Below are 10,958 nucleotides of genomic sequence, written 5' to 3'. Positions count from 1 at the left end.
AGTATTGATCTAGTATTCATCTAGTATTCATCTAATATTGATCTGCTTTTCATGTAGTAATCAACTAGTATTGATCTAGTATTGATCTAGTATTGATCTAGTATTGATCTAGTATTCATCTAGTATTGATTTTGTATTGATCTAGTAATCATCTAGTATTCATCTAGTATTCATCTAGTATTCATCTGGTATTCATCCAGTATTCATCTAGTATTCAACTAGTATTCATCTAGTATTCATCTGCTTTTCATGTAGTATTCAACTAGTATTCCTCTGGTATTGATCTAGTATTGATCTAGTATTGATCTAGTATTGATCTCGTATTGATTTTGTATTAATCTAGTATTCATCTAGTATTCAACTAGTATCCGTCTAGTAATCAACTAGTATTCTTCTCGATTCAACTAGTATTCATCTAGTATTCAACTAGTATTAATCTAGCATTCATCTAGTATTCATCTAGTATTCAACTAGTATTCATCTGGTATTCATCTAGTCTTCAACTAGTATTCATCTGGTATTCATCTAGTATTGATCTAGTATTCAATTAATAATTAAGGTACATTTGACACCATTTTTTTTAATAAATAAGTTATTTCGATGTAAAACTTCTGGCGCTGTACTAGGGCACAATAATCTTATTATAATGTCAATCTGAATTAATAAATTAAATCCAATTCCAGTGCAGAACAGGAAACGTGTTATGCGATATGTCAAACCTGAACCTAGTTTTTTCTTGTATGCGTATTATTATAAACGAAAAATAAAATTATATATTTATTCATGAAAGTCAATAAAACATTTCATGTTCAAACTGGTTATAGTTATTTTTATTTTGACGCTGTGTAGTATTACAGTTTGTGTTTACAATTTTTAGCTGTTACCGGGGTTTTATCGCATATTTGTTGTATGCAGACATGAACTACCGGTAACTGGTAGCATAGTGGTTGTTGCATCGGCCTCGTGATTGGTAGACCAGATTTCATAAATTTTATCTGGGATTAAGTACTGGCAATTGGAAGGCCGAGATTCATTTCCTCTCGGTCAGTGTGTGCTTTCATTATATCGGCCCTTATTGACGCCAGTTTATTGGCGCATTAAACTGTTTTAACTCTGTCAGGCATTCTAAAACTGAAATATATATATACTCGCACATGAAAATTGCGTATAAAACCAGAAAAAGTGTCTGTCACCTGGCACATTTAAATAGAGGAGTGATGTTCTGTTGTCATGATCGCGTCCATTTCACCCCGATGAAGTATATCAGGGTGAATAGTGGACGTGATACAGAATGGAACACTATGTGAGGAGCAAAACTAAATCTCGTGGCATTCTCGCTCCAAATGAGATCTCGGGGGCCATTTGTATGGTAAAATACTGGCATCGAAGTTATTACTCGATTGAGAGAGTGTTTCGCTCATATGTGTCTTGCATTCCAGATAAAACAGTCGCGTTGCTGCTTTGTTCGATACGTACCGGTAGGTTTAGGTTTTTTTAGACCAACATGCCAAAGGTCGAAGTGATCTATTAGTAAACGATTTATTGAAGAGATTAATAAGAGAATTGATCAAAACAATATTTTTACATAAGCCGTTTTAGAATAACCATGAAAGTCATTCGTTTTTATTCGTGACTGTTTCCATATGCACACTTTTAGCCAAATTGCCTTAGTTCTAAGTCCTGTATATACGTTTGTATCTCTGACCACATAGTGTACTAGTATTACAAAACATAACTCCGTAATCGAGGTAAAATGAACCAACGTCTTTCTCGAACATTTGCACCATTATCCCCCTTATTTGTATAATACTTCCTAATAATGTCGTAACGCTGTATGGCTCAGCCTCACTTTCGGGCTATATGAATTCAAAACTAGTACTCTGTACATAATTATACTTGTTGATACACACAACACACATTAAAATTTATTTACAGAATTTGCGTATAATATTTTGTATGTTAAATAAAACGATTGAAGTATAAACAGTCACGGTATCATGTAACGGTGGTTACATTGTCCTGCGTTGATAGAAATCAGTAAATCGACAAGTTACGACAAATCACGATATCGACCGACAACAGGTTAACTGAGAGTTGAGCACGAATTAGATGCGACCGCGCTCTTATAAGACTACCCTTTACACCTATTCCACAATAGGTTGTTTACAAGACATTTAGAATCAATCCTATTTTCAAAGTGTATTGAAATTGGAATGTTGACCATAGAGGTAAACTCGTGCTTAAATTTTGAGTGAGTGTATAATATATTTTCAGCGATGTGCTTTTATCACGTACGCGTTTGTTTTTGCATTTTGTTTTTTGAGTACCTAATCAGAATTTGACGCATGCGCAAATCTGCGGATAAATAATCTGTATGTAAATCAATATCAATAACAAACTGTAAAAAAACAGTTGTTGGTTTTTGACAAATGAGTCAAAAGTAGGACCATTTTTAGAACAGGTAATCACTAGTTTGATATGAAAGGGTCATTTATTGTGCAGGTCAAAAGTTCAGCTTCAACTTGTAGATTTTAGATTAAAAAAACACTCACCTCTGAACAATAAATCCATGTCTCTCCAATCACTTAAATGCTGGTTCTCGGACGCGGGCTTTCTGTAATGCTATATTTCGAATCTGTTAATGTGTATTGTTTCGACATCTGTTGTTTAGTTTCACATTAGTCTTAATTAGTAAATTACAGTATAGTGTCGCACGCAAAATTTAAATTGTTGCTATATTTAGTATCGTGACTATTATTTCTAGTTATGTTCTGCCGATGTAATTACACAAAATTATCGATATAAAACAAACACACTGTATTTGGAGTGGTCCATAAAAGGCAGTGTTGGTTTCCATAGCTACATGATTATATCTTCATTAATTGACGTGATAATATATGAAACATATAGCTTCAATTTTTCAGGTCAATTTTCAGCGCTGCGATACAGTCATGGCGATCAGTGCATGTTTAGTACGGAGGCGTGGAAAATTTCTATCTTGGTGTAGTATTGGACTGCTGATTAGCATTCTCGGAATTACATACTGGATGCACTTCCGGTCAGGTGAGATATACCAGTACGCTTATGCTTACGTATACCTTGTCACGAAACGTGATGCTGTAACTTTAAAGCGGGAGGGTCGTCACCTGCGCACGCGCGGGAATTGAGTCCCAAGCGACGATAACAACACACGCTAAAAACGCAAAGGCTCATGGGTAGACGCATGTTTGTAAACAATGACACGCTATGGCCATCTGACGCATGCGTAGGTGACGACTCCCCCGCTTTAAGTGGCACTTATACTAGTGTTTGCTTTTTGCAATTTCAGTATATATTACTATTTGGAAAGAACGAATAATAAAAAACTAAACTAAACCCACGTTTCTTCACATACTAGTATATATTCACATTATACCACATTTATTGTAGGTAATCCACCAGTCTACAGACCGTTTTCCGAAATGGAAACACATGACACATCCATGCTGAGTGGTGATGAATCTGTCACAACGCAACTGGCTAGACATACTAGTACGACCGCGTCACCAGCAGATGCCATTAAGGTAAGGGTATAAACAACTCGGTGTTCGTATTGACCATCGTTACGTGAGCTGATATGAATTTGACGGCCAAGTTGTTATTTAAAGGCAAATTGACGTTATGGGCTCCCAGGTGTAAATGCTCAACATCTGTGGGTCGGTTGTTATAGCGCCACCAAGTGACGAAACGTTTAATAACTTTGTCTTTACGGGGAAACGTTCAATAACATACCACTGTACACGAGCGGCATTATGATATGAACGTCTGATACATAAACTGTACTAAATTCCGTATGTTTAACCCTAGCATAGAATTTGTAATTTGAATAGGATAACGCTATATTTTCATAATGTTATTAGCTTTTGAACATCACTTTGTGAGAACACTACGGCTAGAAAACCCTCGACATCCTTTCTCATTCTACCGAAACTATATCTACAGTACGCGTGTCGACAGACGTGAACTAACATGTCTGGCTATACTCAAATATTGGTGGAGTGGACTCGCAAAGATGATAATGGATAGGCTTGTTGCTTGGATATTGAACAATAGCCACACTAATCTTTAAAAAAAAAAACGTCGAAGCTCAGCTAAAAAAAATGACTGACCGACCTGACTGCGTGATCGTGATTGACTTCAGTGTTCCGTTGTGCGATCGGATGCCCCTACACACGATAGCGAGTAATTCGTAAACGTTCCATTGGGCTTTATTACAGCAAGGTATCTGAAAATCGCCATTTGAACATTCAGTCCACGCAGGTTCTTCTGAAACTCTACTCTACAACTCGGAGTTGATCTTTCGACTTCGAAAGACCCCCCTGCTGACTTCGCGTGTTCTGATACAAAACTCACAGCATTTTCACAGTAACATACCGCCCATCTATGTCATCACCTGCGAAAATATTTTAATTTGCTAGTGTTGATTGAAATTCAACATCTCGGAAAGTTGCATAAACATGTGCGTGCATTTGGTAAACGTAATGTTGCCGTGTCCGCGTAAAAGATTTATATGCATTGTTACATCACCGCCCACAAATATGAAATGAACCAGAGCTCTTCTGTTTCCAATAACAACAAACAAATAAATATGAAAATAAAAATTTTAAGGACGCCAACCGTACCAAAATGTTTAAAGGGCGGCAGTCGTCGCGCTGTGCATGTGCGACATTTGTGTTGACTAACATTGATTTTCCCACAATCCAATGCGCTCTTCTAATGAAAATCACAAGTTGAGGTTTGACCTTGGCGCAACTTGAACTAATTACTGCCGGTGAGTCCTTCGATACCTTCCAATCACCTAAAATAGCTAATTAAATCTTGGTAACGTCAAATTTTGATGTCAGATTTTTCATTTGTTTTTCTATTAAAAATCTTTCTTCAAAAATAACTTGTCTTTCCATGTGCACTGGGTGAATGATTGATATGCAAATTAGCCATTCTCTAAACTTGTATTTCGTGGTTGGATAAGAGATCTCTCTGTCAGGATTTCGCGAACACAACATTACATACCAAAAAACAGCCTTCGTTTTAGAGACACACCACTTGCTTAGTGTGAAATCAAATCAAATGGGCACACATTACGGGAGCTGGTAAGGTTTGTACATAAGGCTAGCATAAGGGTTAAAGCGGGAGGGTCGTCACCTGCGCACGCGCGGGAATTGAGTCCCAAGCGATGATAACAGCACACGCTAAAAACGCAAAGGCTCATGGGTAGACGCTTGTTTGTAAACAATGACACGCTATGGCCATCTGACGCATGCACAGGTGACGACTCTCCCGATCCCGCTTTAAGCTAAACCTAAACCAATTAAACGTTACCGTTGTCGTTACAGGAATATGGATATAGACACGTGACTCTTTGGACATATAGTGAAAGATTGGCGCTGTTGAAAGCCCAGTGTAGCGTTTCATCATCAACGCGGTTACCTAGCGACGTTCTCCAAAGGCTTATTGTTGATGACGTGTATGAATTCATCTATTGTGTTGTACAAAAAGTTGCCAGTGGCAACTGGAAAACTGCTCTCAGTGAATTAAAAATGCATTATACTGATGAGAAATGGAAACCAAATTTGAGAGATTTTAATATGGGTCTTCCTACTTTGAAGGAATATTCTCCACAGCAAATCCAATATCGTCTTGAAAACTACTTTAAATTCATTTTTGTACGCCACCCTTTGGAGAGAATGTTATCCGCTTATCGCGACCGCTTCGAGAGAAACGACAAGGGAAGGTTGATACCACAATGGGAAAATATACATTCACTGAAGAGTTTTGTTCATTACTTAAAAGAGACAGTAGCCAATGAGCGAGAAGATCTTAACATCCACTGGCGGCCAATAGCGAACCTCTGCCAACCGTGTGAAGTAACATATGATTTCATTGGTCATTACGAGACACTTGATGATGACGTCAACTATATCTTCTCTGCCTATGAATTCAGTTCTGTTATCAATTTCGGTTCCCATCCCTCATACGCAACGGGTAGTTCAAACCGGACGATTTTACGACAGTATTACGCTAACTTGTCTTCCGGTGATATGCTCTTTCTACACAAACTCTACTCGAGTGATTTTGAGCTTTTTGGCTATTCAAAAGACAGTTACAGTTAGATTATTCCACAGTCCCAGGACTGTGATTATTCATTGTACAATGATGTTAAAACGGGAGAGTCGTCACCTGCGCATGCGTCAGGTGGCCATAGCGTGTCATTGTTTACAAACAAGCGTCTACCCATGACCCTTTGCGTTCTTAGCCTGTGTTGTAAGCATCGCCAGGGACTCAATTCCCGCGCGTGCGCAGGTGACGACCCTCCCGCTTTAATACATGTTGTAACATTACTAACAAACAGAAAATATTGATAAAGTGTACACAAAGTTCGCCATAAATTGCGGCACACACGTAATATTGTGAAATAAAACCACTACATTGTACAACCATGGGCAGACCATTTCTCTCGTCACATATCGCGGCATAATGTAGGTCAGTGAAACGAACACGATGCAGCCCAAAACACATTCACGAAAATTGTTATGGATGGAACCCAACACACATACACAAATGGCATATGATGATAGAATACAAAATACATTTACCAAACTTAAGGTATATTATGGATGGAGTCCAGAATACATTCAACAAGCAGCCTCTCGGCTGAGAAAGCTCTGCTGTTAGCAAAGCACTTTGAATTGAAGATATCAACATGAAATAAACAAATCTGAGAGAGGTCTACCTGAGGTACCAATATGTATAATATCAAAGCAATCCAACTTGCGGTTTTTAACAAGAAGTCGAAAATATCACCTTTTACCAAAAATATTCATCAAAATTATAGAATTGAAGATATCATAACGAAATGCCCAAGGTACATATACACCAAGTATCAAAGCAATAACAATTGTAGTTTTCAAGAAGAAGTCAAATAAGTAAAAAGTTGACACGGACAGACAATCACTCAAATGATATGCTCCGCTTGACAAAGTCGACAGCGGAGCAAAAAGGTAAAGTATCCAAGGGGGATCACTCTATATGCTGTTACCACCCCATGTGCATTCCAAATTTAGCGGGAAAGGGGGGGGGGGTGTTTTTCACACTCCAAAGCAGGCTCGCACAGGAGGCAAACAGGCCCCTCTAAAATGCTAATGTCTGCAATAGGCCCCCAGGAATAAACTCACAGGGTTGCTGCGCCCACTGTAGGCCCCCTCGTGCAACAGACACCATACATATCCATACACCGCCCTAGGCCCCGAATTGTCGAACCCATAGCCCGATAGAGGGTGTTTTTTTCTTCAATATGTCTGCTCTAGGCCCTAGGGGCCAATTAAGCACATATTGCATGGTCATGAGTGCACTAGTATACGTCTATTTCCCTCGAGGGGTTGTGGGGTACATTCAATACCTGCTATTTTACGAGGCCGCAGGCAAGTATTGCTGGTACCCCACTACCCCGAGGGGAAAATAGACGTATCCTAGTGCCCGAATTAGGCCATGCAATATGTGTTTTATAACACATTACACGTTCATACTAGGAACGTGCATAGATTGTCTGCCGTCTTCTTCCCGACGTCTGCTAGCGGTGTCCCGATTTCTTCACAAAACGATGTAAAGACGCTTCTAGAAAACCTGAATGCGTCCTTCATCTTCGGTGCATTTTTATTTTCTACTAGTGTGGCAAGTTCTTCTTCTGAACTGAAGCTAAATCGTCCAGTCTTTCGAGGCGGACCATAGATATGAGCGCCTGAACTAGCACATGGTGCAAGGTTTTAATATAGAGCGACCCCCGGGTAAAATATTGACTAGCATGTGTACAAGACTTGTTCTTATTGCTGATTATCCAATGCAGTCCGGCAACTTAACTAAGAGAGTCTCGCTACTAAAATAATGATTATGCGCGAGAGGAAACTGAATGTGCATTTACCGTGATTTTACGTTCTATGTTGGGCATCGTTCAACGTAAAATTGACTCCCTTTCAATAAAATACAAGTCATTGTTAATGGCACAGTCCCCGTCCAAAATTTTGTGATCTGACATATCAATTTGATGCTGATGAAGTCATTGAGATTAGATTGAAACCATTAATAGGAGATGGATTTGTAAAAAATTATGATTTAGTGCTTTTACACGAGAAATGAACATTGGGCAGTCATATTGAATCAAATTACAAAAATAATGTTCATGTTGATGTATCTATTGGTATACTGTCTTTGTACAAAATTTAAACAGAAATGTTCATTGCATTCATGGGAAAGTAGGCACGAGTATCATGAAAAACAAAATGGGCACCAGCCAGCCATATTAGTTTGAATCACAGAAAAATATGACATGCAACTATAACCCAATATGTATGATCATCATACCAACTTTGATCCAAATTGGCCTAGTTATCTCTGAGAAACAGCTCCGGACATGTAAAAAATTACGATTTAACGCTTTTACAGAAAATTTGGGCGTCGGTCAGCCATATTGAATTGAATCACAAAAATAATGTTGGTACAAATGTACCCCTTGGTATACTATCGTTGTAAAACATTTAAAGAGAAACGTTCATTGCATTCAAGAAGAAGTAGCATGGGTACCATGAAAAACAAGATGGCCGCCAGTCGGCCATATTTGTTCGAATCACGGAAAAAATATGATGTGCACCTATAACTCAATATGTATGATCACCATCCCAACTTTGATTCAAATCAGCCCAGTCATCTCTGAGAAACAGCTGTGGACACGTTTAGATATCAGAAATAGCAAATTTTACATCCAAAATGGCCGCCAGTCAGCCATTTTTTCTCTGATCATAAAGTAACTTGGCGTGCATATGTAAGACATTATGTTTTGTCTTCATGTAAAGTTTGAATGCAATCCGTCAATGGATGTCCGAGATATAGCTCCGGACGTACGAACGGAATGAACTCAAATTAATAGTGCCGAAAGTTACCGCAAAATCGGCGTCATAACGAAAACACAAACAAGATCCCAGGGAATACACGAAAGAAGCCAAAAGTTGATTCAAATATCGTCCGCAAGCCAAGAGTATGATAAAAATAAACTAACTAAGGGATGTTTTATGGAACACCAGTCTGATGTAATTTACTGGTGGTTATGGAGCCCTTACTGGTTCACACACTGGAATAGTCAAAACAAAACAAAACAAAAATAACTTATTAAGGTGTCATCATGATAAATAACTTTTGATTAAACAACATTTAATATGTATATATCTGTTTTACATAATAAAATAACAAATATATTTTTTTTACAATTTACTACCGACAACTGCCCTCATACAGTCAAGGCAGTCAGTTGAAGTGACTTCATTTCTTATATTGTGACACAATGCATTGTGGTTAGATAAAAAGAAAAACCAGTTTTAAGTAACCAAAGATACTTTATATACTTTATAATGTTGTGAAAAAAAACAATTGCAGACTATGATAATTCTCAAAGTCAAGTACGTGGTCTATTTTGACCAAAATTGGAGGTGCTCTATGAATACTGAAAGAAATAAGACACTTTGGTTGGGTTTTACAATTAAAAAGTACATTAGTTTAACAACACAAAGTAAAAGAATAAATAAAAATATATTTACAATATTGTAACACTGAATGTAACTACCCATCTCTATCTAGCAAACATGTATTGCTCTACTCCAATACAGGTTGTGGGGCTCTTTGATTAATATAGGCGTCGCAACCAGCTTAAAAACACAAATGATTTATTTGAAAACTTCAATGTAAAAAATTTATATTATAGATTAATTGCCTTTTACGAACCTGAACAGTGTAATTTGTAATCTTCCAAGACGTCTTCACACTTTGATCAAAGGCACCAGTGATTGGTGTCAAAATTATTGCTTATTGAATGATCGACATCATCTAGTTTATCAGTCAATGTTACCAGAAACACATCAACAACTAGTTGAAATCGATTCTGGTGCACCTTTGAATTATTTATATCTTCTCCATATATGTACTTCTGCATTTATTAACATGCACGATGAAGCTTGAATTTATAACGTTGTGTGTCCTGTTCAATATGGGTCCCATACGACATACAGCAATGCATATGGAATACATTCTGTGTTTACATACAATGTGCACTGTGCAGCAACTGTGGCAGTTTGAGACTAACTGCAAAAAATGTATATCGTACCATCTGGCGCTTCTAATAGTGGAAATACAAATCTTCAAAAAGGTAATTGAGACAAGTCAATGGCAATGACAATGCTGACGCTGTCGCCAACACTGACGACGCACTGCTTTCAAACAGCACAAGCTATATTTTCCCACCAGGATAAGAGGTTCACATTAAGAGAATAGCATCCCTAAGCTACTCAATAATATGCTTACTTTGGATACTTTTTTTTTTCTTGACACAGAACTAATTTGTTTCATAGCAAAATAATGTAGACACAAACTATAGCATATACACAAAGTAATACAGCAAGCTCCACAAAGTATGAAATAAATTTTTTGAAACTTGGGAACATGTCAAAAACTAAGTGAACATCAAAATTCTATAACATCAAATTATACATGTTTTCATCTAGTTACTTTTTTCTTTATCAGTGTTGTCAATGATGTACCTTTCACACACACTCCCATTTGCAGGTCAAAGTTCAAAGATCAAAAACCCTGCCTTTCCAATCACTCACCACAATTTTGCTGGTCAAAGTTTAAAATCAGAAATTTAACAAAAAAAAAAACAAGTCTCTAAAAAAACATCAACTTACTGATTGTTATGGCAACCAACCAAACAACAAAAAGACCATCAGGTTAAAATACCAAAACTTAATTAAAATACCGAAGGTAAATATTTTAGTGTTTTTCGTGAAACAAGTTCATAATAAAAATAAAAGATAAAATAAGACCAAGAACAAAAAATGTAGGAAATTAGTTTTGGAAAAATTATGAAAATAACCTGTGAA

At 37.3% G+C, this 10,958-nt stretch overlaps 1 protein-coding gene across 1 annotated transcript; it reads left to right on the top strand.

Annotated features, from left to right (window-relative positions):
- Positions 1 to 2,951: 2,951 nt before the first annotated feature.
- Positions 2,952 to 6,149, top strand: LOC102803923 (carbohydrate sulfotransferase 11-like). The gene is made up of 3 exons (XM_006816116.2): positions 2,952 to 3,063; positions 3,430 to 3,563; positions 5,373 to 6,149. Exons 1-3 carry the CDS (start codon positions 2,952 to 2,954, stop codon positions 6,147 to 6,149), a joined length of 1,023 nt encoding a protein of 340 aa, XP_006816179.2.
- Positions 6,150 to 10,958: the final 4,809 nt, after the last annotated feature.

The sequence above is a fragment of the Saccoglossus kowalevskii genome, chromosome 12, assembly GCF_978046115.1.
Source record: "Saccoglossus kowalevskii chromosome 12, keSacKowa6.1, whole genome shotgun sequence".
Lineage (NCBI taxonomy): Eukaryota > Metazoa > Hemichordata > Enteropneusta > Harrimaniidae > Saccoglossus > Saccoglossus kowalevskii.
This window is presented reverse-complemented; position numbering and strand designations above follow the sequence as displayed.

What these genes read in the sequence shown, in the direction of transcription:
- LOC102803923 (XM_006816116.2), top strand. Translation starts at nt 2,952, where the DNA reads ATGGCGATCAGTGCATGTTTAGTACGGAGGCGTGGAAAATTTCTATCT. An exon ending in CTGGATGCACTTCCGGTCAG is followed by an intron (nt 3,064 to 3,429) that starts GTGAGATATACC and finishes CATTTATTGTAG; the next exon opens with GTAATCCACCAGTCTACAGA. An exon ending in CACCAGCAGATGCCATTAAG is followed by an intron (nt 3,564 to 5,372) that starts GTAAGGGTATAA and finishes TTGTCGTTACAG; the next exon opens with GAATATGGATATAGACACGT.